Raw genomic sequence first — 25,423 nt, 5'->3', positions numbered from 1 at the left:
ATTCTTCTCCATGGTGTAAATCATAATACCTCACCTGGGCTACACCAGGTTTCTTGAACATTCCCCCACCCGTGTGGCCTGCCTACTGTGGTCTTCCTGCACTGTACCCACAAGGAGAACTTGCTGCCTTTCCATCTCTGTCCCGTTCACCCGACAGTTAATCTTATGAGACACCAAAGTGCATTTGCTGCTGCTGGATTGCTTCCTGAACCCAGCCAGATCACTACACTCTTTTTTTTTTTTAATTTTATTTATTTATGATAGGCACACAGTGAGAAAGAGAGAGAGGCAGAGACACAGGCAGAGGGAGAAGCAGGCTCCATGCACCGGGAGCCCGACGTGGGATTCGATCCCGGGTCTCCAGGATCGCGCCCTGGGCCAAAGGCAGGCGCTAAACCGCTGCGCCACCCAGGGATCCCAACTACACTCTTTTTGAATAGAACAGATCAATGCAAGTGGTATATATATTCTTTAAGATTTATTTATTCATCAGAGAGCGCGAGAGAGGCTCCATGCAGGGAGCCGGATGTGGGACTCGATCCCGAGACTCCAGGATCACGACCCAAGCCAAAGGCAGCTGCTCAACCGCTGAGCCGCCCAGGCGTACCCAAGCGGTTTATTTTTATTGCGGAGTTAGGACTGGGAACTAACCGGCTCATTTGGCAAACAGGAGTCTCCTCTAGAGATGAGTTCTCAGCACCAAAGGAGCTCACGGGCCGACCGGCGGGACGCCTGCCTCCGGGGGAGGGAGAGGCTTCGGGAGGAGGCCGCGCGCCCCAGTCCCCGGCCGCCGCTTCCCGGGCTGCCCGCTGGGCGCCGCCCTCGCTCCCTCCCTCCGTCCCTCCCGGCCCGGCCCGGCCCGGCCGCTCGAGGACCCGCGCGGGCTGCCCGCGGTGGCGCCTGACGGGAGCGGGTCCGGGGCGCGCTCCGCTCCTGCGCCCGCGCCCGCGCCGGTGTGCGCCCTCGTGCGCCCTCGTGCCGTCCCTCGTGAGCGCGGCGGGCGGCGCGGCCGCGAGCGCTGTCGGCGGGCATCGCCCCCGCGCAGGCGGAGCACGGCCGCCCGCGCCAGGACCCGCGGGCCCGGAAACGCTCGTGGTCACAAAGGGGGACACGTGGGCGCGCACGGCCCGGCGGCGTCGCTGGGAGCTGGGGTCGCCCGGAGAGCCGCCCGCCGGCCCTGCCCCCCCGCCCGCCTCCTCGGCCCCGGCCGCCAGGTGGCTGTCCGGCCCGGCGTGACCGCCTTCCTCCAGGACGTACCCGCGGATCCCAGGGGGCAGGCCCGGGGCTCCTGAGGCCGGGTCGGACCTCCGGCCCTGGGGGACCCCGCGGGGTCCCGTTTGTTCTCCCAAGAGGACGCCTCGGGTCGCTCAGCCGCCCCTGTCTCCCTGCCCCTAGGTCTCCCTCCGCGTCGTGCGGACCCCTGCGTACCCATGTCCATCCTGTACGTCTCCCCTCATCCCGACGCCTTCCCCAGCCTCCGGGCCCTCATAGCCGCGCGCTACGGGGAGGCCGGGGAGGGCCCGGGCTGGGGAGGAGCCCACCCGCGCATCTGCCTCCAGCCGCCCCCGACCAGCAGGACCCCCTGCCCCCCACCCCGTCTGCCCGCCCTGGAGCAGGGGCCCGGCGGGCTCTGGGTGTGGGGGGCCACCGCCGTGGCCCAGTTGCTGTGGCCGGCGGGCCTGGGGGGCCCCGGGGGGAGCCGGGCCGCCGTGCTGGTCCAACAGTGGGTCAGCTACGCCGACACGGAGCTGATACCGGCCGCCTGCGGGGCAACGCTGCCCGCCTTGGGACTCCGGAGCGCTGCCCAGGACGCCCAGGTGAGCGGGACGGAGGCGGGGAAATGCAGAACGAACAAGAAGATGAGAAGGGGTAAGGAGCCCCGGAAGGGCGCGTGCCAGGCGTGGAGAGACGCTGAGCAAATCCCCGGTGGTCACCTGCAGTGATAACCTCGGCAGGTCTCTTAAATAGCCTTGCTCTTCCGTCTTGGGAAGTGGAAGTTTTCTTGTTGAGGAACACGCTGAGATGAGAAGAGCTGTGCGGGGCGCCGACCGGTGCTCGGGGTCTTAGAGTCTGGGGGGAGAAGTTCGAGGAGTCGGAAGGCAGCCTAGCGGGTTGAGGGAGAGAGGAGTGGCGGGGTGCTGGGGATGGGGGAGAAGGCAGGGAGAGCAGAGAGAGCGCTAGCAGGTTGAGGCGGTTGAGTCCTTCCAGAACCATCACCTCCTTGCACAGTTTTGAGCACATGGTGGATCGTTAGTATTCTACGAATGAATGAATGAATGAATGCAAGCAGTGAATCCCTGGTTACACCCTGGCTTGCTCCCTCATGTCCCACTTACACCGCCTACCATGGAGGGCCGCTCTCTGGAATGCCTCATCTCCCTCAGCCTGATTTGTTTTTCTTCATAGCACTTACAGAGAAAAATAGGGTGATGTACTCTATATTTGCACATTTATCGTCTCCCCCGCTGAAGTGTAAACACTGGAGTGTGAACACGAGTCAGGGTCTGCTTGTCTCCACATTCCTTAGAGAAGTGCCTGGCCTGTAGTAGGTGCTTAATAAACACCTCTGGAGGCAATAACTGTGTTGCCTCATGCAGTCTTTAACTTCTGGTGCTTAACATATTCATGTGACACATAGTAAGTGTGCAGCAGGAATATGTTGAACAAATGGAAATATTTTTATTATGACCATTTGGCGTCAGAGGTGGTGATTTTTGGGAGCGGAAGGACTCGTGGATTGAGTGGGTTAGGGGATGGGGAAATGAGGTGGGCCAAGCCTAGTCCCTTACCCCTTCCCTTTCCCCATAGGCTGCCCTGGGGGCCCTGGGCAGGACCCTGAGCCCCTTGGAAGAGTGGCTTCGGCTGCACACCTACCTGGCTGGGGAGGCCCCCACACTGGCTGACCTGGCAGCTGTCACGGCTTTGCTCCTGCCTTTCCGTTACGTGAGTCACAGGGGCCTGGAGAAGAATGGGGACATGCAGCTCCCATCAGACCTCACTCTAAGGTGATTAAGGATATTTTATTTCTTTTCACCGTCGCAGGTCCTGGACCCTTCTGCCCGCCGGATCTGGGGTAATGTGACTCGCTGGTTTACCACATGTGTCCAGCAGCCAGAATTCCGGGCAGTCCTGGGAGAGGTGGTTCTGTACTCAGGGGCCAGACTCCTCTCTCAACAGCCAGGTGAGGAGGGTTAGGGAGGAGAAGGGGAGGCGTTCCTCTGGGCCTTCTGTGGGGCTCATGTTCCTGACAGAATCGCTAGGGAAGGAGCCTGAGGGTGGGGGGGTGAAGGGGGAGGCCAGCATGGGGAGCCCTTGGGCCACTGGAATGGTCCGAATGAAACAGTAGTATGGTTCACAGAGGATCCCCAATGGGCTAAGCTGGCATTTCTGTGCCTCTGTCCAGGCCCCGAGGTCCCTGCACCCCCAAAGACAGCCTCTCAACTCAAAAAGGAGGCAAAGAAACGGGAGAAGCTAGAGAAATTCCAGCAGAAGCAGAAGACACAACAGCAGCAGCCACCGCCAGCAGAGGTGAGAAGCTACGGGGAAAACTAGAAGGTTGGTGCCCCAGTGGGTGGATGACCTCCCTGCCTCTTATCTTTTCCCTCCCAAGCAGAAGAAACCAAAACCAGAGAAGAGGGGAAAACGGGATCCTGGGGTCATTACATATGACCTCCCAACCCCAGCTGGGGAAAAGAAAGGTATGAGAGGAGGGAAGGGACCCCCCCCTCCTTAGCTGCTGCTGTCTTTGGCATTGTCCCTTCCTGCACTGCCCTTGCTTCCACTTGGCTTTGGAGGATTTGCACAGCCCCCCCCGGCTGCTCCCAGTCTCAGACGCTGCCCCCTCCCCGTCTCTCCCCCAGATGTCAGTGGCACCATGCCCGACTCCTACAGCCCTCAGTATGTGGAAGCTGCCTGGTACCCATGGTGGGAGCAGCAGGGTTTCTTCCAGCCCGAGTATGGAGTGAGTGCTCTGCTGCCCAGGCCCAGGGGAAATATGGGAGGACGACAACAGGGCCGAAGGACACACTGCCTGGGAGGGGGCCAGGAGGTGATGTGAGGCCTTAGCACGTGCCCATCCTACCCCATCAGCGTTCCTGCGTGTCAGCACCAAATCCCCGGGGAGTCTTCATGATGTGCATCCCACCCCCCAATGTGACAGGCTCCCTGCACCTGGGCCACGCACTCACCAATGCCATCCAGGACTCCCTGACCCGATGGTGAGCTCCTGCCCTCTTCCACCCATTCCCTCTGTCTCCTTTGCCTCTTCACTCCTCTCCTCCCTTCTGTCCCCTGACCAGCCTCCGTCCACTTTTTTTCTTTATGGGACCTCAGCTCTGCCCCCTGGTGGTGCTCCTCCTCTCCTCACGTCCTTCCCAGATCCATCATCCACATCCTCCCCTAGTCAAGCAACCAGCACCCCTCACTAGTAGACGCTCTTGTCTCCTTTCTCTTGTCATGAAAAATAACATTATTTTGAATTAAACAAACATAAATATATTTTTGTAAGAAATGCAAAGCTTCAGGTCTCTTTGACTATGCCCCTGTAGACCTACTCCCTTGCAAAATTTAGCCATTACTACCACTTTTATGTGTGTCATTCTAGGTCTTTCTTGTCTGTTTACTTAAAATTTGTGTATCCACAGTAGTTTATAATTTTCATTTGGATGGGCTTTTCTTTTTTCTGTCCTTTAACATAAAAGACCTAACATCAAACGCTTACTCCATGACTTTTTTTTGCACTTAGTAGTTTATTTTGGAGATGTTTCCTTGTTCTTATGCATAGACTGACTTCATTCTCTTCCTTTTTTTATTTTTTATTTATTTTATTTTCTATTATTTTTTTCATTCTCTTTCATTGCTCCTTAGCGTTTGATAGTGTGGCTATACCTTGAAGGAGTCACTTTCCTATTAATGGTCATTCCTAATTGTTTTCTCTTGAAGATCTGGCTAGAATGCACATTCCTGTATGTGCTCTCTCAAGTGCAAGTGGAAGATTTCTCTGGTGTACTACCAGGAACTGAAACTGCTAGGGTGGAGGGGCATGCTTATATTAAGTTGTCTCCAAATAGCTTCAGTAATTTATACCTCCGTGAATTGCGGGTGAGGGTATTCATTTCCCCATGTCCTTTCCAACCCTGGATATTATCAGTGTTTGTTTGCCAAACTGAAGGGCAAAAAAAAATGATGGCTCTGTTATTTGTGATTACCTTTTCATGTTTCTTGGCCAGTAAAGTTTCTTTGTGTATGAATCGTCTGTACCTATCTTTGTTTTTCTATTGATTCTGGTTTTTTTCTTTAATTGGCTTGTGGAAGATCCTTTAATATTCTGGATATTGATGTTTTGGTTTGTTATGTATATTATAAATGTTTCTTCCTATTCTAGCACTTGCTCCTCCCCCTGACGTGTTAGCAGTGTTAACAAGTATATGATCTAATATTCCAGATGACAATTTTCTTTAAAAAAGTAATTTTTTAAAGATTTATACATTTATTTGAGAGAGAGGGAGAACAAGCAGGTGCAGGGCCAGAGGGAAAGGGAGAAGCAGGCTCCCCACTGAGCAGGGAGCCCCAGGCTCTATCTAGGACCCTGGGATCATGACCTGAGCCAAAGGCAGCCACTTAACTGACTGAGCCACCCAGGCACACCTTTTATTGATGACCTTTTATTGATTTTTTTTTTTTAGCCAACTTTATATAAACCTTAAGAAATGCTTTTAGTGAAACTTTACTTTCATTCCTTGTGCCTTATTTCTTTAATAATACCGAGCAAATAGTAGGATTCATAAAAGATGTTTATGTCCAGTACAACTTATAAGCAACACTCCTGAGGATCTGTTATCTGCAGGAGAATGGAGTCGCTCTAGTCCCTGTCCCCAGGGAGATTTAAATGTAGCGAGGATAAACAGACCCACAAAGTAATGAATATGATACAGTTTGATGAGTTTTTGAAAGTGATGTATGGATACAGTGTTTCTATAATTTCCTCTCCACTTCTTTAATGCCCAGTTCTTCTAAAAGTTCACAGTAAAGGTCATTGGGATTTAATGCTTCATGTGCCTCATCAGCAAAGAGCTTAAGCGTCAACTGCACATACTTGAACCAATGCGTGGCAGACGAAGCCTTGCAATACTACCGTCTTCATTTCTCTAATTCATTTTCTGATTAGTTCCCTAAAACATTATTAGCTTCCAGTCATTTCTCCCCAGATGGTCTAGCACTTGCTTTTTACTTGGGGGTTTTGTTGTTTTATATTTTGATCTAGCTGGTTTGCCAGTATTATTTTTTTAAATCCATTTTATTTATTTTAGAGTGAGAGCTTAAGTGTGTGTGTGGGTCGGGGGAGGGGCAGAAGGGGAGAGGGAGAGAATGAATCCTCGAGCAGACTCCCTGACCCAGGGCTCCATCTCCCAACCTGAGATCCTGACCTGAGCTGAAATCAAGAGTCAGCTGCTTGATCGGCTGAGCCTCCCAGGTGCTCTGGTTTGCCAGTGTTCCTTATCTTCTTAAAGAAGGCCTCTTCTACCTCAGAGTTACAAACATTTTCATCTGTGGTTTTTTTTTCTTCCTTCTGTCTTTTTTTCTTTCAAGTCTTGAAAAGTATGTCATTTTTTTTCTAATGTATTTCTAGTAGTGTTGAGTTCATGGATTGGACTAGAATTTTTCTTCATGAATATTGAGAAGTAGGGAACTAATTAGCTAATTGTCCCAGAAAGATTTATTCAGTAGGTTGTCCTTTTCCCCACTGATAGGAAATGCTACTTACAACAAATATGAATTTGCTCAGATATGTTTCCAGACACTTTTTGTTTTCTTAATCTGTAACTCTGTTCTTACGCCGTAACTTATTGTTTGGATGAGAGCTTCTTCTCTGTTCTTTGGTCAGATTTCCTTGGCTGTCCTTGTGCTTCTCTCCCTGACTATAATTTCAGAGCTGGGAGGATCTCTCCTTACCTCCTCTTTCTTTCCTGAGTCCATTGACTCCGTGCACAGGAGCCCCTTCTTCCTTTGTTGTCCGGGCCAATGGCCCAGTCACCTCCAATCCTCTTGGCTCTTCCCACAGGCACCGCATGCGCGGGGAGACCACCCTGTGGAACCCTGGCTGTGACCATGCAGGCATTGCCACCCAGGTGGTGGTGGAGAAGAAACTGTGGCGTGAGCAGGGCCTGAGCCGGCACCAGCTGGGCCGAGAGGCCTTCCTCCAGGAGGTCTGGAAATGGAAAGAGGAGTGAGTGTGCTTTGCCCCGTCCCCTGCCCAGAGGGGACCCTCGGTGGCTTCTGGCCTGGGCTGCAGGGCCAGATCCTCACAGAGAGAGGGTCAGAGGGATGAGTGACCCCCATACTGCCCTGTCAGCCCTCATGTCTCCCTCCAGCCCAGGCCTGAGTGCTGATCTGGGCTTGTCTGTCCACTTCCAGGAAAGGGGACCGGATTTATCACCAGCTGAAGAAGCTTGGGAGCTCCTTGGACTGGAATCGAGCCTGTTTCACCATGGACCCTGTGAGTAGGAGGGGGTCTCGGGCCTGGGGCATGGGTGGGAGGGAAGCTCCCCAGAGCGAGTGACCCACGGACGAGAGTACCCGTGCTGTGGCCCTCCCTGAGGAGGGGAGCTCAGCACCCATGGGGAACCATGGAGGGCTCAGCTGCAAATAGCACTTCTCGCCCCTTGTCGCGGCCTTTGTTACCTACCTGGAGCTCAGACTCTTCCTGGTGGCCCATGATGGGCCTCATTCTCCTGTAGAGCCCAAACTCCCAGGATTCTCCTCATCAGCCCCTGTCCTGGCCAGGTGGCTTCCCTGCCATCCCCAGAGGCCTTAGGCTTTGTTGGGCGCCTTTGCACTCTCACAGCTCTCTCTCCTCTTCAGGAAAAGTACTTACTCCCTCTGGCCCTCAGAGGGGGCTGGGTGGTGGGACTCCAGGCAGCCCAGGTCTCACCAGATCCTGCTGCCTTGGCAAGTCTGCCTGGATCCCTGGGCATCTAGGCCTCCCTCTGACTCTCCCTGCTCCCCAGAAACTCTCAGCAGCTGTGACAGAGGCCTTTGTCCGGCTCCATGAGGAAGGAGTCATCTACCGCAGTACCCGCCTTGTCAATTGGTCCTGCACCCTCAATTCCGCCATCTCCGACATCGAGGTGTGCCCCCACCCCCACTCCAGGCCCTCTCCGTCACCAGCCCCAGCCCCAGCCCCTAGGGCACCTCTTTTAATCCACACCTCACAGGTGGATAAGAAAGAGCTGACCGGTCGCACTCTGCTCTCCGTGCCTGGCTATAAGGAGAAGGTGGAGTTTGGGGTCCTTGTCTCTTTTGCCTACAAGATCCAAGGCTCAGGTAGGAGGCTAGGGGTGCCAGGGGTCCTGGGTGGGGCGGGGTAGGGGGTGAGAAGGGGCCGGAGCTGAGACCACAAGGCTGTGTGTCACTCCAGACGGTGACGAGGAGGTGGTGGTGGCAACAACTCGGATTGAAACAATGCTGGGAGACGTGGCCATAGCTGTGCACCCCAAAGATCCTAGATACCAGGTGCGGCAGGGTGCTCCCCACAGCTGGGGAGGGGTGCTGGTTGCAGGGTGCTCCCACACTGTGCATGAGGGTGGGACGGACACTGAGCCCTGTGGCTGAGGAGAGAAAACTGGATTAGGAACTCCTCTGCAACTCCCTTCTGGCCCAGAAGATGGTTTTTGCGTTAGGGACAGTAGGGTCCCAGGTAGGAGAGAGCTGGGCCCAGGCCTTCTGGAGTATTTGATGTCTCCCTCTGTCCCCAGCACCTGAAGGGGAGGAGTGTGATCCACCCATTCTTGTCTCGGAGCTTGCCGATCATCTTTGACGATTTTGTGGACATGGAGTTTGGCACAGGTGAGCAAGGGGCTGTCCTGGGAGAGAGAGGGAGGCCACAAGGTGCACTCCAGTCATTCATATTCCTTCCCAAAGAAAAAGAAAACAAGCCTTTCCTGGACCAGCAGGACTTGGTCTAGGTCTCAGGGGACGGTACCAAAGAGGTGGGAGATAAGGCTGGTCAGGGAGCCACATCTTTCACCAAAACGGGGTGTGTGTAGAGAGAGGCGCTCCACTGAGTCCCTCGTGCCTCGGGCACCCCTGCAAACACCCCAGGTGCGGTGAAGATCACCCCTGCCCATGACCAGAACGACTACGAGGTCGGACGGCGGCACAGGCTAGAGGCCATCACCATCATGGACTCCCAAGGGGCCCTCATCAATGTGCCCCCGCCTTTCCTGGTAAGACTGCCGGGGCTGGGGTGGTGGCTGAGAGACCTTGGAGTGTCTGGGCCTGGCCGTGATGGAGCCTGTCTCCCACCCAGGGCCTACCCAGGTTTGAGGCCAGGAAGGCGGTGCTGGCAGCGCTGAAGGAGCAGGGGCTGTTCCGGGGTGTTGAGGACAACCCCATGGTAGTGCCGCTTTGCAAGTGAGGCTGGAGGCCGGGGTGGGTGGTGGGGGTGGGGTGGGGGTAGATGGAACAGCTCCTTGGGGGCTCGCCACCTGATGTCCCCACCCACGCGTCCTGCAGCCGGTCCAAGGATGTGGTAGAGCCTCTGCTGCGGCCGCAGTGGTACGTGCGCTGTGGGGAGATGGCCCAGGCCGCCAGTGCCGCTGTGACGCGGGGAGACCTCCGCATCCTGCCCGAGGCCCATCAGCGGACTTGGCACACCTGGATGGACAACATCCGGTGCGTCGGGCCCTTCCACGTGGGGTGGGTGTTGGCCGAAAGGCTGTCCGGGGCACACCCCCTCACCCCCCACACCCCACACCCCTTTGACTCACGGCCCCCTCCCCCACCACTTGTAGGGACTGGTGCATCTCCCGGCAGCTGTGGTGGGGTCACCGCATCCCAGCCTACTTTGTCACAGTCAGCGACCCGGCTGTGCCCCCGGGGGAGGTGAGAACCAGGCCAGAGCTAGACCCTCGCCAGTGGGAGGGGTCGGGGCCGAGGCAGAGGGCCCCCTCGGCACTCACTCCACCTGTGGCAGGACCCCGACGAGCGGTACTGGGTGAGCGGGCGCAGCAAGGCTGAGGCCCGGGAGAAGGCAGCCAAGGAGTTTGGAGTGTCCTCTGACAAGATCAGTCTCCAGCAAGGCAAGGGCGGGCTCGGGGTGGAGGGCAGCGCTGAGGCTCTGATTCTCATCCCTACCCGCTTTGACCTCTGACCTCTGGCCTCCCTCAGATGAGGACGTACTGGACACCTGGTTCTCCTCTGGCCTCTTCCCCTTCTCCATCTTTGGCTGGCCCAACCAAGTATGTTCCTGAAGGCCCAGCCTGGGATGGGGTGGGAGTCGGGTGGGGGGGGGCTTGGCCCCCTGTCATGCCCTGCTCTGCCCCAGTCAGAAGATCTGAGTGTGTTCTACCCGGGGACGCTGCTGGAGACAGGCCATGACATCCTTTTCTTCTGGGTGGCCAGGATGGTCATGCTTGGCCTGAAGCTCACCGGCAAGCTGCCCTTCAGAGAGGTGTGAAGACTGCCGAACCCGCCCCACAGTCCCTCCCATCCCGTGCCACAGCTGCAGCCGTGGGTGGGCCTCAGCCAGGGCCTCCTCACAGTGATTCTGTGCCCTGGCTTTGCAGAGGAGGGAGTGCCTCTGATGCCCACAAAGGTGCTGAGTGCGCTGGTAGGGACCCCAAAGCCCGAGGTTCAGAATGGGGCAGACTAGATGCAGGCCCTGGGCAGGCACTGGTGTCTGGGTGAGGGGACACATTGTCACGGGCCCTCCCTGCTCTTCCTCGCCAGGTCTATCTTCATGCCATCGTGCGAGATGCCCACGGCCGAAAGATGAGCAAGTCTTTAGGCAATGTTATCGACCCCCTGGACGTCATCCATGGAGTCTCCCTGCAGGTGGGGCCGCACTCTGGGCCAGGCCTGGCAGGGCTATGGGCTGTGGCCACAACTCCTGACCACTCCCACCTCCCCCTCAGGGCCTCCATGACCAGTTACTGAACAGCAACCTGGACCCCAGTGAGGTGGAGAAGGCTAAAGATGGCCAGGTACTGAGGCTGGGCTCTGGGAGTAGAGGGTGGGCCGAGGAGGGTGCGGCACCTCACGACGCCCCCCGTTGACTCCTTCCTACAGAAGGCAGACTTTCCAGCTGGCATTCCCGAGTGTGGCACCGACGCCCTCCGGTTTGGACTCTGTGCCTACACGTCCCAGGGTATGGCCTCCAAAACCTCTCATCCAAGTCCTTCCTCCTTCCCTGAGGCCCACCCTTGTCCTTCTACACCCTGGGCACGTGCCAGGAGGAAGATGGGGAGGACTCACCCTTCACTCCCACCCAGGTCGTGACATTAACCTGGATGTGAACCGGATATTGGGGTACCGCCACTTCTGCAACAAGCTCTGGAACGCCACCAAGTTTGCCCTCCGGGGCCTGGGGAAGGGTTTTGTGCCCTCAGCCACCTCTGAGGTGAGGGCCTGGTAGGCGGCGAGGTGGGCAGCACCCGCACAGGCAGCCACAAGCATGGCCAGTGCTGTGTCAGGATCCTGACCACTGAGTCAGGTGGCCCAGGCCCTGCTTTGGAGGATCCTTCATGTAACTGAAGGGACAGATGGACACAGGTACAGACAGTTACAGTGTAAGCCTGGGGCATTGGGGTCCTCCCTCAAGGAGATGGGGGGGTGCTGTCCTTTCTCTTCCATGTACTTGGCACATGGTGACTTCAGACCTGGCAGGTTCCTGGGATGTAGAGCTGCCCGTGGTTCCTGCCCACCCCTGCCATGGGCTTTTGCCTCCCTGCCCCAGGCGTATGGTACCTCCCAGCTGATAGGCTCTTTCTTCCCAAGCCTGGAGGCCACGAGAGCCTGGTGGACCGCTGGATCCGCAGCCGGCTGACTGAGGCGGTGAGGCTTAGCAACCAAGGCTTCCAGGCCTACGATTTCCCAGCTGTCACCACTGCCCAGTACAGCTTCTGGCTCTATGAGCTCTGTGATGTCTACCTGGTGAGAAGCGGGGTGGGCATGGGGCGGCACAGCCCTGAGCCTCACTTTGCCGGTGGTTGGCACTGAGACCAGAGCCAGCCTCACAGGCACAGTGGGGGCTGGAGGTAGACGTCCCTGAGGCCTATGTTTCCCGGTCACCTAGGAGTGCCTGAAGCCCGTGCTGAATGGGATGGACCACGTGGTAGCTGAGTGTGCTCGCCAGACCCTCTACACCTGCCTGGATGTTGGCCTGCGGCTGCTGTCACCCTTCATGCCCTTTGTGACAGAGGAGCTGTTCCAGAGGCTGCCCCGGCGGACACTACAAGCACCCCCTAGTCTCTGTGTTACCCCCTATCCGGAGCCCTCAGAGGTAAGGGGTATGGCTGGGAGGGGGCCTCTGGCCTGCCCCCCCAGCCTCCCTCACCACTCCTCCACCCTGCAGTGCTCCTGGAAGGACCCTGAGGCGGAAGCTGCCATGGAACTGGCCCTAAGCATCACACGAGCCGTGCGCTCCCTGCGTGCGGACTACAACCTGACCCGGATCAGGCCTGACTGTGAGCCTCGTATCCTCATGCCTGCCTTGTCCCCCTGTCCCCTCAGCCCACTCTGGGACCATCGTCCTGTGCAGTTGCCTCATGTCCTGTCTCCTTGGGGCCAGATCTCTCACCTTCCTCCCTTCCCCACAGGTTTCCTGGAAGTGGCTGATGAGGCCACAGGCATTCTGGCATCGGCAGTGTCGGCCTACGTGCAGGCGCTGGCCAGCGCGGGTGTGGTGGCTGTCCTGGCCCTGGGGGCTCCTGCACCACAGGGCTGTGCTGTGGCCCTGGCATCTGACCGCTGCTCCGTCCACCTGCAGCTGCAGGGCCTGGTGGACCCGGCCCGGGAACTGGGCAAGCTGCAGGCCAAGCGCAGCGAGGCACAGCGGCAGGCACAGCGTCTGCGGGAGCGCCGCGCTGCCTCAGGCTACCCTGTCAAGGTGCCCCTTGAAGTCCAGGAGGCTGACAGAGCCAAGGTATGTGGTATGGGGGGGCACCCCTTTTCCATTTCCCACACCATGTGCTCCCTCCATCGTCAGACCTCGTCCCGTGGCTGCACTCCACCCAGCCCTGGGCAGTGACCAGGGAGCAGATAGCCCGGACCTCCCGAACCGGTGGGGTCCGTGTAATCCCTCCTCTTACACAAGGAACAGCTAGGAGCCAGGGCACAGCCCAGGGTCACAACCACAACGTGAGGACGGAGGCAGACCTAGAATAGGTATCCTGCCTCCCCGCCAGAGCCCTCGCTCCCCATCCCACGTGCCAGGGGCTGGTCTGGGGCCCAGTACAATCGGGAAGCCCAGCGGGCTCACCTGGGATCTCCAGGGAGGAGCAGTGGGGTGAACCACATGGACACAGAGAGAAACGAATGGAGGCTGAGTTGTGAAGCCGTAGTGGCTGAGCAGAGCTCTGTCTATCCATCCGCCTGGAAGCCTGCTCAGGGCAGTGGGTATTGCCATTGCCATTTTACAGACGAAAGCCCAGTGCCTGCGTAGGAGCCTTCGTCCCTAACCCCTGTGTCCTACTGTCCACCTGGGGGCGGGGGCTACTGGCTGGGGCACAAGGCCTCTGAGGCCCCTTTGTGTTTGGGGACTGAACACTGGCAGAAGGCCAGACCTGAGAGGCCAATGATGCTGGAAGGGAGGGCAGGTACTGATGGGGGAGGCTGATGAGAATGAGTGGGGGATGGGCTGGCCATGCTCTCACAGTCCCCAGAATACTCACTGTATATGGCCCTCACCCATCTTTCCAACCTGGACCCCCCTGCCATCGTGGGCATTGTGGGTCACTTGTGTGACTCTGGGCTGTGCCCCCATTCCTTTTTTTTTTTTTTCTTTTTGTGTGCCCCCATTCCTGACCTTTGTCTCCTCTCTTGGGCCTGGGTCCTCACCACCCACCACCCCCTCTCCTTGTCCCACCCGCAGCTCCAACAGATAGAAGCAGAGCTCAAGAAGGTGGATGAGGCCATTGCGCTATTCCAGAAGATGCTGTGATACACCCGACTCCTCATGACCCCCAGTGTCCACCATGGGGTGGCAGCAATAAAATATTTTGCCACAAAACCCATGTCTTATCTGTGTGTGATTGGGGCTGGGTGCCTGCACCCCCAAGAGCCGCAGGCTAGGCTAGAGGCACGGGGTGGGCCAGAGAGGTGCTTCTGTCTGGATCTGCCTCTGGCACTGAGCCAGGTCTGAGTCATGTTGCTCACTCCCTTCCTCCTCCCAGCTCTTCTCCATTCACCTTTGTGCTGCTGCTGAGGGAGGCCCGCCCTGGTGCCAGCTGCCGCTCGCAGCCTTGGGTGGACATGAGTAGAGGGGCCAGGGGCTGCCCGTCCTGCACCACCGTGCCCCTGCCTGGGCCTGCCCCACCCCCCTCCACTGAGTCCTCCTTAGGTTAATTATAACTCTGACCTAAGTGCCCTGTGACACCACGCCCCAGTGGCCCTGCCGGAGACCCAGCCACCAGGTAGGGGAGAGGCCTAGAGAGGGGTTTCAGCCTTCCCTTGGGTGTGTGTGTGGGGGGGTGTCCTAGGGGAGGAACCTCAGTCCCTCTCCTGCAGGTGTCTGTACCTCTATGGCCTCCGGTTGACACCCGAGGGGAGAGGGCAGGGAAGGCAGGCTGGGACCCATCTGGGGCCTGAGGCAGAGCAGGTGCCCCTGGAGACACAGCTGGGCCTGCCCTGGACTCGCAGCTGCTTCCTACTCCCAGGAGCTTTCTGTCCGGCAGGTGCATGTGGCAGCCATGCTTCCTACAGACGTGCCCCTCTCCCATTTGAGCACCTCCCTGCTGCTGCTGCTGCAACTGCTGCACCCTGCATCTTCCTTCTTCCCCAATGTCTGGAGCCTCCTGGCTGCCCCTGGCTCCGTCACCCACCAGGACCTGACTGAGGAGGCGGCACTCAATGTCACCCTGCAGCTATTCCTGGAGCAGCCGCCCCCAGGCCGGCCCCCGCTGCATCTTGAGGACTTCCTGGTGAGCATCCCTGGGTCCTCCCATCCCAGCAGGATTCCCCAACTCCCTGGGACTTCTCCTCCTGAGGGCCATCCTCTCTTCCATGCCTCCCCACCTCTACCCCCTGCAACAATACCCAAGAGTCCTGGTCCAGAACTGCCCCTCTCATATAGGGACCAACACCTTCAATTCCTTGCACGCTTACCCCGAGTGATGGTGGCTGAGGAAACATGGGCAGTGGCCTAATCCAGGGGTCCCTGCCCTCTAACCTGCTCTCACCAGGGCCGCACCCTCCTTGCTGATGACCTCTTTGCTGCCTACTTTGGGCCTGGGTTTTCTTCCCGGCGGTTCCGAGCAGCCTTAGGTGAGGTGTCTCGTGCCAACGCAGCCCAGGACTTCCTGCCAACATCCAAGAACGACCCTGACCTGCACTTCGATGCCGAACGGCTGGGCCAGGGGCGCACACGCCTGGCCGGGGCTCTGCGGGAGGCCCTGGTGGCAGCCAGAGCCCTGGACCACACCCTGGCCCGCCGGCGTCTTGGGGCTGCACTTCATGCTTTGCAGGTGAGAACAGCATGAAACGGTCGGAGGCGGGGGGGTGGGGGCAGGTGGGTGTCTCCACTCTGGGTCTTCCCATCCCCCGGGTAGAGACCTCCCTGCTTAAGAAAGGATGGGGGTGCTGCTTGCCAATGCCCTGAGGCTGGTCCCCAGCTCCCTACCTCCAAGTTGGCAGCACTTCCTGTGGCTGCGGAGAAGCCAGAGGAGGTGAGAGGGAGACGTGGTGTCAGTGGTGGGCCCTGTAGGCCACTGGAGGGCCTTTGGGTGGGCTCTGAGTGCGAAGAGAGGAAACACTAGGAGTCTCCCACATGGGGAAAGCTCTGTTCTGGGCAACGGGCAGAGGGTGTAGAGGGCACTTGGGTTATCTGACAGCAGCAGGGAGGGGGAAGGGGTGGTAAGAGGAGGCTTTCCAGATGAGGGACTCAAAGGAGTGGAGGTAAGGGCTGGAGATCATGACGACAGTGCTTCATCTCCCTTCCTCCCCACAGGATTTCTACAGTCACAGCAACTGGGTGGAACTGGGGCGGCAGGAGCCGCATCCTCACCTCCTCTGGCCGAGGCAGGAGCTCCAGAGCCTGGCACGAGGTATGGCCGTGACCCGGGGCTTGGGGGGAACCCATAGAGCCACATCCTGGCAGCCCACCCAGCCACTGTGTCACATCCTCAGGTCACATAGGATGTGCCATTGCTTCTTCTCTGGAATGACCTGTGAGGTCACTCAGCTCAGCCAAAGGCCAGGTCAGCTAGATAGCCTCCCCAAGGTCACCCGGGCGACAGAGCCAGGACCAAGGTCAACAGACCTCGAGTTCTCTTTCATGTGGCTTCCTTCCCCCAACATGGGATGGAGCAACCAGGACTATCCGTCATAGTCGTCTCTTCTTTCCACCTGAACTATGACCGGAAGCTGCCTCCTGTCCGTTACAAGTTCGCCTCCTGTCCTCGGCTCACAGAGGGCTCAGTCCCCGCAGTACCGGTCTGCATGCTTCTTGGTTTCCTAGCACAGTCCCCGTCCCAAATACTTGGTCTCATCACCAGACCACCTCCAGGTGTTTGCTCAGAAAGCCTAGAAGCGTGCCCATATGCTTTGGGCAGCTGGGGGGTAAGCCCAAGTTCAGGTGGACGGGGCTAAAGACCAGTGGTGGCAGAACCGTGGGCTCTAGGTTCCTGTCCTCCCTTCCAGTGGGCGATCCTACCTGCTCTGATTGTGAGGAGTTGAGCTGCCCCGGGAATTTATTGGACTTGACGCTCCTCACGTCTGGCTACTTTGGATCTCATCCCTCCAAACCTCCAGGTACCAGGCGGAAGTAAGGGGAGAAAGTCACAGCCTTTCCCCTGAGCCTTCCCATAGGGATCTCAGAACTGCAGGCCCTTGTCCCACTTCCTGTGGCATCAGCTCCTGGAAGAAGGCGAGGATGTCAGGAATGGGGTGGGTGGGTGGAGGCCTGCTGAGGTGGCCGTGAAGGTCAGGTGGGGAAGAGCTGCTCACTCAGCTGGGAGGACTTCCCCATTATCCCACGGCAGCTTTTGGGGACTGACCAGAGAGATGAGGGGATCCACTGTACACCATGATGATGGACCCCTCCAGATTTCCTCCAGATTTGGCCTCCACAAAATGTCATCTTTCTTGCTGATCCTTTGCTGAAGAGTGAAAGGTCAGGCCAGCTCAAAAAAGGGCCTCGTTTTCTTAGGAGGCAGTGGCTTTTTTACTTCCTCCCTCCAGCTGTCTTTCCTCAACCCAGGGAAATGTAGCCATGGGGGCCATTTTGACCGGAGCAGCTCCCAGCCACCACGGGGGGGCATCAACAAGGACAGCACATCCCCGGGCTTCTCTCCCCACCACATGCTTCACCTCCAGGCTGCAAAACTGGCCCTTCTGGCCTCCATCCAGGCCTTCAGCCTCCTGAGAAGCCGCCTGGGAGACAGGGGTTTCTCTAGGTGAGTGGCCTCTGTGAGATGTGCTCCCGAATGGGTAGGCGCTCTTGGGAGCTGAGAAGACAGGGTGTGGGGGCAAATGGACAGACCCTTCACCATATCTCCAGCTTGCTCCCCAGGCTGCTGGATATCAGCCCAGCCTCCAGCCTGAGCTTTGTCCTGGACACCACGGGCAGTATGGGTGAGGAGATCAGTGCTGCCAAAATCCAGGCTCGCCACATTGTGGAACAAAGAAGGGGCAGCCCCATGGAGCCTGCCCACTACATCCTGGTACCTTTCCATGACCCAGGTAACTGGTCTGGTGAGCAGAGTGGAAGGAAGGAAGTCCAGGGTGAGGGGTGAATGCCACTGGTGGAAAAATGGGCCTCATGGTTCCACTTCCTTAACAAAATGGTGACACTTCCTGTGGTTGAGTCTTCACTGGCACCTGTGTGCATATCGGAAACAATCGGCACTTCTGGTGTTTCCAAAGTGGTAGCACTTTCCTTATGAGGTTAATCATGATCTGTGCTTAGGCAGGGTCCTCTGCCTCCACGCTAATCAGCCATTCTCAATTCTCGCCGCTTCCTGTAGACAGAGATTGGGATGAAGATGGGGGGTTGGTGGGTGCAGGCTCCTGTGAAGCTAGTTATAGTTTATTTCCTTTCCTGTTGGGCTGGAAGTCAGACGCCCTGACCTGGGTCGACCAGTCACTGTGCATCCTTAGGCTGATCATTTCACCTTTTTTTGCCTCAATTTCATCATCTATAGAATGGGTCAGTACTTGTCTTATCCTGCCTATCTCCTATGGTTGAAATGACCATCAAATAAAATACCTTTAGGACTGAGAATTAGGGATCCCTGGGTGGCTCAGCGGTTTGGCGCCTGCCTTTGGCCCAGGGCATGAGCCTGGAGTCCCAGGATCGAGTCCCACATAGGCCTCCCTGCATGGAGCCTGCTTCTCCCTCTGCCTGTGTCTCTGCCTCTCTCTCTCTTTCTCTCTCTCTCTCTCTGTCTCTCATGAATAAATAAGTAAAAATCTTAAAAACAAAAAACAAAAAACTGAGAATTCCCTAAGGATTGGTGTTGCATCCTATTTACCTGTATAAATCTAATAGCTGGCATTTAAGAGGAGCTTAACACATATTTGATGAAGCTTTGAATAATTAAAAATTTAGTACGTCTTACTGATCAATGCACATTCTAAGATTCACAAAATCAACTCATTTAGTTCTAATGACACCCCGAGGTAAGTACTATTATTTTTCTGGCTTTTCTGGTGAGGAACTGAGGCCCCAGGTACTTTTTATACCTACACACCTACCCTGTAAAGGTCCACTCAGGACCACAGGAGATGCTGCCATTTTGCTCTGGAAATGAGGTCCACTTTCCCCCCAAAGGTCACTAGCCTCTGCCCTGCCCTGTGCATGTAAGTATAAGGGAATACTGTTGTTTCAATAGTCATTCGCCCCTGGAGCATAGCAGGCCTCTTGACTGGGGAGGTCGGCCTAGGCGGGGATGAGGGGATCCCTCTCCTCACTTGCTTCCTTTCTCCCTCCCCAGGATTTGGCCCTGTCTTTACAACCAGTGACCCTGACAGCTTCTGGCAACAACTCAATGAGCTCCATGCCTTGGGGGGTGGAGATGAGCCTGAGATGTGCCTGTCAGCCCTAGAGGTCTGCCTCCCCCACCCTCTGCCCCTCCCCTTCTTCCTTCCTTTCCAGATCCCGCCACCAAGGGGAACTGGAGCCTTCCTGGGACCTGCACCTCCCTCCCCACCTTCAGAGCCTAGTGCCCCTAGCTTCCCTCCAGGGTTCCAGGGTCATATTTCCTTCAATTCTGTCCCCCCTGGTTCTACCTGTCCCCCTGCTGCTGCTGCCATTTTTAATACCAGTGCTTTCCCTTTCTGCCAGCTGGCTCTGCTGCACACACCTCCCCTCTCAGACATCTTTGTCTTCACTGATGCCTCCCCCAAGGATGCCGTCCTCACCAACCGGGTGGAATCCCTGACTCAGGAGCGGCGCTGCAGAGTGAGCACACTGATGGGAGACGCAGCATCGACTGCCCAGGGATACGGGGAAGCCCATGACAACCACCTCATAATGAGGATCACGCCACGCTCTGGTGGCTGAACCAACTTTGGCAAGGGGTGGGACAAGAAGACAATGAGTATAACGTTTCCAGATCCCTTGTCTGATCTGAATTCATATTTGAATCTGTCTCCAACAAACCACTCAAAAGAACTGGAGATCTAGTTGCTAATAATCCACTATGTGGGTGACATAGGGTGACAGTTATAAGGGAAAAGCAACTACTAAGTGAAGGCCTAGGGGCTGTGTCACTGGGAGACCCTGCCGTAGAGTCAGAGGCTGACAGAGACCTTACCATTAGTCATCAGCTCCATAGTGCACTTGGGCACAGGAGACCCCCAATTCTGATAGTAGATGGCACTGGGAGTACTCAAGTACTGGCCTTTCTTTTGGCACAGGTGACATTCCTCGTGACTGAAGACCCACTGAGGGTTCAGGGCCGAGCTCGGCGTGAGGTCTTGTCTCCTCTGCGTTTTGAGCCATATGAAGCCGTGGCCCTGGCCTCAGGAGGAGAGGTCATCTTCACCAAAGACCAGCACATTCAGGATGTGGCGGCCATTGTTGGGGACAGCATGGCAGACCTGGTGAGTATGGCAGCCAGAGGGACTAATGCTTCCAGCTGAGAACTAAGGGCATGGGCGACATGGCCTTTCTCTTTCTCCTAGGTTAGTGGTTTAACACAGCTGTGTTGCCTCAGCAGTTAAAAGGGTGGGAAAGGAAGTTTCTCTCCCTCTGAGATCCATGGCCCCCCACCTTCCACATTGCTCCTTCGGTAGTAGTACTGCCCCCTGTCCCCCAACCTTGGCCTCCAGGAATCTGTCCTCGGGGCTACCACAGGAAGTCCTGCCATCTTGTAAGGAGGGACAAGAAGTGATTGCCTCATCCTTAATCCCTTGCCTCCACTTTGTCATTTACTGTAACTTCATCCCTGGTCCTGTGCCCCTCTCTTTCACCGTAGCCTTTCACGTGTGACTTCATTTCTTTATGTCTCCACCTTTCTCCTGTCTTTGTTCTTTGCCTTATCTGTGTTCACTGCCTTATCTTCTTCTTCATTCTTTGGTTCTGCACATCCAAGGTTACCCTCCCCCTGGAACCTCCTGTTGTGGTGTCTGGGAGGCCACTTGGCTTCAGTGTGGATGCACTGCTCCAGAGGGTCACAGTTCGGATCCATGGGGAGGTCAGCAGCTTCTGGATCAGGAGCCCGGCAGGTACATCCACGAATGTGACTTGAGGCAGAGGGAAGGATGGAGAGTGAAGGGTGAACTACTAAGGGACAGGAATCATCTCATGTGCCAATCTTGCTCTCCCACTGCCATCAGGTGTCTCCCAGGACCAGGAGGAAGGCAAAGGGCCTCTAGGTCACACGCGCCGCTTTGGGCAGTTCTGGATAGTTACCATGAATGACCCCCCACAGCCAGGGACCTGGGAGATCCAGGTCATAGCGGAGGGCATGCCCCGGGTGAGGGTGCAAGGTAAGGAGGGAGATATTCCTGGGAAGGGAGGACAAGGCCGCAGAGCTCAGAGAGCACTGTCAGTGACATTTGTTTTGGCAAGGTCTCTGATTGCCTTGGCCCTCCTCAGCCCAGACAGCCCTGGACTTCCTCTTCTACTTTGGAATTCCCATGGATAAAGGCCCCCACCCTGGCCTCTACCCCCTGGCTCAGCCAGTAGCAGGTACATCTGTCCCCCCACCCCTACTTTCCCATTATCCCATCTATCTAGCTATGAAATTCTCTATTTAACTTTTTATTGAGTTACGGCTTACATATACAGAAGTGTACTAACCGAAGTAAACAGCTGGATTTCATAATGCACCCATGTAACCATTCCTCCCTCAGTTCAAGATTTAGAACATTTCAGGCATCCCAGAATCTTTCTTCACTCTGCCCAACAATGTCACTCAGAGGTAGCACCCTTTCTCCATCCATACTCCCAGGGGTAACCCCTGTTTCCAAAGCCATTCATCCTTTTCTCCCCATGTCCGAATCTCCTGTAGACCATCATCCTCCCCTCCCACCCCCTGTCCCAGGCCTCCAGACCCAGCTGCTGGTAGAGGTGACAGGGCTGGGTTTCAGAGGTGACCCCAGAGATCTTCGGTCGCATTTCTCCCATGTCGTCCTTCGAGGGATTCCAGAAGGGGCTGAGCGGGGCCGGGTGCCCCTGGAACCCATGGGACCACGGGAGCGAGGTCTCCTGGCCGCTTCACTGCCACCCGCACTTCTGTCCACCACGGGCCCCTTCTCTCTGGAGTTGATCGGCCAGGATGGAGAGGGGCATGGCCTGCACCGAGTGGCCCCCCAGCCCTGCACCGTGGTCCCAGTCCTTCTGGAGGTGAGATGCCAGAGGAAGGTGTGGGTGGGGCCAGAGCTGCAGCAGCTCTCCCCTAACCCACCCTCCTCTGCAGCTCAGCAGCTCCCCAGGGTCCCTGGCCCCCGGCAGCAAGGCCCCACTTAGCCTCCATATCGCCAGCTTCTCAGGCCCTCAGGATCTGGATCTTAGGACATCTGTCAACCCCAGGTTCCCTCTCACCTTCAACCTCTCCAGGTACAACCCCCGAACCCTCCTGCTCAGTTCTGGCCCACCTTTTGGTCCCTCCCGCGCCCCCTCGCATGGTGGCCTGGTGCTTTAAGCCCCACCTACACGGCCTCCTCCCAGGGGCATTCAGATTCTCACCTGGCCTGAGACCCTCGGCTCTCAGCTCTTCAGAGCCTGGGCCTTCAGCCCACTGTGTGTCCACTCAACAGGGTTCGCCTGGAACCGAATGAGTCTGTGTGGGGCCACCTGTGGTTGGAGGTTCCGGACTCAGCCGCCCCAGACTCCGTGGTAATGGTGACTGTGACTGCGACAGGTCGAGAAGGCAGCCTAGTGCCCCCAACCCACGCCTTCCTCTGGCTCCTGGTGCTGGCTCCGGCCCCGCAGGTGAGGTACCCCCACTTCCCATCTCAGGCCAGGCAGGGTAAGGGGAGGGTGTTGTGGGCTTAACTTGGGTAGAGACAGCTTGACAGCCTCTCTCCCCTTCTCCCCAGGACCCACTGGCTGCCACTGCCCACGAATCTGGCCCCATCCTCCACTCGACCAGCTCTGTGTCCACTTTGGTGACTCGGGGAAGGGCTGGAGGAGGGCGAGTAGGCATCTGCTGGTGGGGCACAGTTGGAGGAGTGCTGCTCCTGCTAGGCTTGGCCTCCTGGTAACACTACAACCCCTAGAGGAATGGGTCTCTAGTGCTATTTTCAATCTTATCCCATTGCTGAGAGGGTGACATGGGCCTCTGGCCCCCACCTGTCCCAGATGGGATGAAGGTTTTCCTTCTTATGCACTTGTCCCTCTCTTCCTTAGTGAGATTGAGATAGAGGGCCATGGATTCTCCCATAGTACACTTTCTCTAACTCTGGTGGGAACCAAAGCAAATACTCCTTTTTGGAGAAAGTTGGTTCCTATTTCTCCGTAGCATCTCTTTACTCCATTATTTATTCATGCTTTCCCAAGCTCAGGAAAAGGAAAGATGTATGGGGAGGAAACAAAGGTTGGGAGTGGGGTTTATGTATAGAATTGTTCTTATTTGAAATTCTGAAGAAGCTCCTATTTTATTTTTGTATTTAAATTTGAAGGACAGTTTCAGTAAACATATCTGCCCTAGAGAGAGATTCCAAAGAGAGATCATTTATGGATATCATATCAGGGAGAGGAAAGATGAAATGGAAGTTTTCAGTTGCTGAGAAGAAACTTTACACCAAGATGTTTGGACTTCAATTGGCCCATCACCTGGAGCCATTTATCTGTTAGGTCAAGAGGCAGAATAAAGTGACTGGGGGCTCTGGCCCAGGCCTCCCCCGCCCCCCACCACCTCACCAAATGAGGAAACCCAGAGGAGCCTTTACACACGGGTTGGGCCCCCCCGCATCTTGGGGCAGCCAAGCTGGACGGTCTCCCCTTTTGGCTGAATGCCTGCCTTCTGCCTGGACAGCTCCTGGAGAAGAGGAGAGAAACTGTGGGCATCTGTGCTCCCCGCTCCACTAGGGGGCCAGGCTCCGCCCTCCTGCCACCCCCTACAGCCTATCTGTTGCTGCCAGAGGTTCTGCTTCCTTGGCCTTCCCTTCCAGCCCTGGGCAGCATGGGAATCAGCCTTATTTAAGGGATGTGAGGAGAACTAGGAGGGAGGGGTGGGTGGGATTTACTTTTTCCTCTTAAACCAGTGTTGATCCTAGGTCCCCTCTCTACCCCCACTTCCCAAAAATCTAAGCAAAAACAATAAACTCACCTTCTCCTGAACCAGACTCCGCAAACACATGTTCATCTTTTGAATCTGGGCTAACTGGGGGCCATGAGGCTCTGAGTGTAAATCTGCTAGGAAATTCTAAAGGAGGAGTTGGAGGCTGACAACATGGTGAAAACTTGAGGTCCATCTGCTACTCTTCTGACACCACAGGTCATATTTCTTCTCCATCGGGATTCCCTTATCTCAGTAGCCCTCAAGGCAGGTGGGAAAAATCCCCCACTCTCCACTCCCATCTCTTTAACAATCCAGTTCCTCCATCCCTCTCAAACAGCACAGTACCCTTTTCCTTATTTTTTATGGATCCTCCCTGTCTAGTCCTGATCCATTGGAATAATCCAGGCCACTCCCCCATCTCAATGGAGTGATCCTAATCATGTCCCTCTGAATGGAATGCAGACCAGCCTCCTCCAATCCCAACAATGAACACCAACCTAACACTTGGTGGCATCCAGTCATCACAGTGCTTCCAATTCATGATCCCTGCCCATTAACTCTTGCCTTTCCATGGTGGTGTCTGCCGTGTCTGCATCTCCCTGCTCCCCCACACCACACATCAGCCCCGTACCTCACCAAGAGCCCCTAGATGCAGCTGCTGTTGCTGTGCCTCCCTCAAACGGCCCTCAAACCAGGCCTGGCCATGCTCCAGTAGCTCCAGCCCCTGCCACAGGGCATCCTGCTCCCTCTCCAGAGCCTGCATCCTCTGCAGCTGGGAAGGCAAGAAGCAGAGGCTGACTTGCTCCACAGCAGGGCTCTGGGCCGTAGCACTTCCTCTCAACTCTTGGTTGGGTTCACTGGTCACTGAGTGTGAGCCCAGACTAACCACTGAGCACCTGGAAGGCAAGGGGAAGCAGGGGGGAAGACAGGGGCCCTCAAAATTGGCTGGAAATGTGGGACAGATCAAGGCAGTGGGCTTCTCTCACCCAGAGGAAGAAGCTCCGGGCCCCTGGGTCCTGGCGGCTTGTTCCGAGTGGCAGCAGCATAACTGTGTAGGGAGCACAGACGAGGGGCAGCCCACTGGGACCCTGGCTCCCCATGGCTCTGGAGTGGGAAGAGTAGAGCCACGCCCAGTGGCGTGCAGGGCTGGGCCCTCCCCTTCCCTCCTGTGCCCATCCTACCTTGTTTTTCAGCCTCTCAGAGCCTTTCCTGCCATGTCTGAGGCTGGGGTGTTCCTACTTACGGGGAAAGATCATCTCTGTTGGGGCGTAATCTCTTCCTTCTCATCTGCTTTTGTAGGGTCTGTTAAAACAGCTGTGGCTGGTTTTCATGAAGTCCCCCTGGGTGGAACCCAAGGGTCTCCCTACAGCATAGTTATTGTGTGTGTATGTGTATATGTTGAAGTTGATTTGTTTTTAGTAATCTCTAAACCTAACATGAGGCTTTAACCCATGGCCACAAGATCAAGAGTCACACATGAGGTGTGGTTTAGTGCTCCATGTCCCTGTGTTTTTATTTTTATTATTTTTTTAAGATTTTATTTATTCATGAGAGACACAGAGCAAGAGAGAGAGAGTGAGGGATCCCTGGGTGGCACAGCGGTTTGGCGCCTGCCTTTGGCTCAGGGCGCGATCCTGGAGACCCGGGATCGAGTCCCATGTCAGGCTCCTGGTGCATGGAGCCTGCTTCTCCCTCTGCCTATGTCTCTGCCTCTCTCTCTCTCTCTCTCTCTCTCTATCATAAATAAAAAAATAGAG

General features: G+C 56.4%; 3 protein-coding genes across 6 annotated transcripts; 2 read left to right on the top strand and 1 right to left on the bottom strand.

The window, feature by feature from the left end:
• Window positions 1-1,069: 1,069 nt before the first annotated feature.
• VARS1 (valyl-tRNA synthetase 1) lies at window positions 1,070-14,028 on the top strand. 2 transcript variants are annotated; one of them, XM_055330193.1, is made up of 29 exons: window positions 1,070-1,817; window positions 2,809-2,943; window positions 3,043-3,181; window positions 3,404-3,528; window positions 3,611-3,698; window positions 3,861-3,961; window positions 4,090-4,217; window positions 7,061-7,225; window positions 7,414-7,495; window positions 8,007-8,126; window positions 8,214-8,322; window positions 8,417-8,511; window positions 8,754-8,844; window positions 9,100-9,224; window positions 9,308-9,411; window positions 9,514-9,672; window positions 9,792-9,882; window positions 9,974-10,079; window positions 10,168-10,238; window positions 10,325-10,450; window positions 10,729-10,833; window positions 10,914-10,982; window positions 11,068-11,146; window positions 11,271-11,398; window positions 11,776-11,931; window positions 12,074-12,280; window positions 12,353-12,464; window positions 12,597-12,922; window positions 13,871-14,028. In XM_055330193.1, the coding sequence occupies exons 1-29, from the start codon at window positions 1,431-1,433 to the stop codon at window positions 13,937-13,939; spliced, it is 3,798 nt and encodes a 1,265-aa protein (XP_055186168.1). In that variant the 5' UTR covers window positions 1,070-1,430; the 3' UTR covers window positions 13,940-14,028. The 2 variants fall into 2 exon arrangements, with proteins under 2 accessions (XP_055186168.1, XP_055186169.1); XM_055330194.1 differs by having other exon boundaries at window positions 1,071-1,817; window positions 3,614-3,698; window positions 13,871-14,027.
• Window positions 14,029-14,171: 143 nt separating this feature from the next.
• On the top strand, window positions 14,172-22,659 carry VWA7 (von Willebrand factor A domain containing 7). 3 transcript variants are annotated; one of them, XM_055330196.1, is made up of 17 exons: window positions 14,172-14,411; window positions 14,673-14,918; window positions 15,180-15,461; window positions 15,944-16,040; window positions 16,636-16,746; window positions 17,195-17,390; window positions 17,507-17,676; window positions 18,930-19,042; window positions 19,280-19,396; window positions 19,855-20,040; window positions 20,532-20,664; window positions 20,776-20,928; window positions 21,038-21,130; window positions 21,486-21,787; window positions 21,861-22,000; window positions 22,201-22,375; window positions 22,483-22,659. In XM_055330196.1, exons 2-17 carry the CDS (start codon window positions 14,688-14,690, stop codon window positions 22,645-22,647), a joined length of 2,664 nt encoding a protein of 887 aa, XP_055186171.1. In that variant the 5' UTR covers window positions 14,172-14,411; window positions 14,673-14,687; the 3' UTR covers window positions 22,648-22,659. The 3 variants fall into 3 exon arrangements, with proteins under 3 accessions (XP_055186171.1, XP_055186170.1, XP_055186172.1); XM_055330195.1 differs by having other exon boundaries at window positions 14,172-14,918; window positions 17,495-17,676; XM_055330197.1 differs by lacking the exons at window positions 17,195-17,390; window positions 17,507-17,676 and having other exon boundaries at window positions 14,173-14,411.
• Window positions 22,660-23,324: 665 nt separating this feature from the next.
• Window positions 23,325-24,917, bottom strand: SAPCD1 (suppressor APC domain containing 1). Its single transcript, XM_055330198.1, has 4 exons — window positions 24,653-24,917; window positions 24,298-24,438; window positions 23,715-23,810; window positions 23,325-23,603 (listed from the first exon to the last, which is right to left on the bottom strand). The coding sequence occupies exons 1-4, from the start codon at window positions 24,764-24,766 to the stop codon at window positions 23,331-23,333; spliced, it is 624 nt and encodes a 207-aa protein (XP_055186173.1). The 5' UTR covers window positions 24,767-24,917; the 3' UTR covers window positions 23,325-23,330.
• Between the last annotated feature and the right edge of the window lie 506 nt (window positions 24,918-25,423).

Source organism: Nyctereutes procyonoides, unplaced genomic scaffold (genome assembly GCF_905146905.1).
Source record: "Nyctereutes procyonoides isolate TBG_1078 unplaced genomic scaffold, NYPRO_anot_genome, whole genome shotgun sequence".
Taxonomy (NCBI): domain Eukaryota; kingdom Metazoa; phylum Chordata; class Mammalia; order Carnivora; family Canidae; genus Nyctereutes; species Nyctereutes procyonoides.
The sequence above is the reverse complement of the archived record's forward strand: the minus strand, read 5'-3'. Positions and strand labels throughout refer to the sequence as shown.

Coding starts and splice junctions, on each gene's coding strand:
- VWA7 (XM_055330195.1), top strand. CDS start 14,688: ATGCTTCCTACAGACGTGCCCCTCTCCCATTTGAGCACCTCCCTGCTG. Junction 17,391..17,494: donor GGAGACAGGGGTTTCTCTAG/GTGAGTGGCCTC, acceptor CCATATCTCCAG/CTTGCTCCCCAGGCTGCTGG. Junction 22,001..22,200: donor CTCACCTTCAACCTCTCCAG/GTACAACCCCCG, acceptor TCCACTCAACAG/GGTTCGCCTGGAACCGAATG.
- SAPCD1 (XM_055330198.1), bottom strand. CDS start 24,766: ATGGGGAGCCAGGGTCCCAGTGGGCTGCCCCTCGTCTGTGCTCCCTAC. Junction 24,439..24,652: donor CCCGGAGCTTCTTCCTCTGG/GTGAGAGAAGCC, acceptor TTGCCTTCCCAG/CTGCAGAGGATGCAGGCTCT. Junction 23,604..23,714: donor GGAGTCTGGTTCAGGAGAAG/GTGAGTTTATTG, acceptor CCTCCCTCCTAG/TTCTCCTCACATCCCTTAAA.
- VARS1 (XM_055330193.1), top strand. CDS start 1,431: ATGTCCATCCTGTACGTCTCCCCTCATCCCGACGCCTTCCCCAGCCTC. Junction 7,496..8,006: donor CCTGTTTCACCATGGACCCT/GTGAGTAGGAGG, acceptor CCTGCTCCCCAG/AAACTCTCAGCAGCTGTGAC. Junction 10,834..10,913: donor TCCATGGAGTCTCCCTGCAG/GTGGGGCCGCAC, acceptor CCTCCCCCTCAG/GGCCTCCATGACCAGTTACT.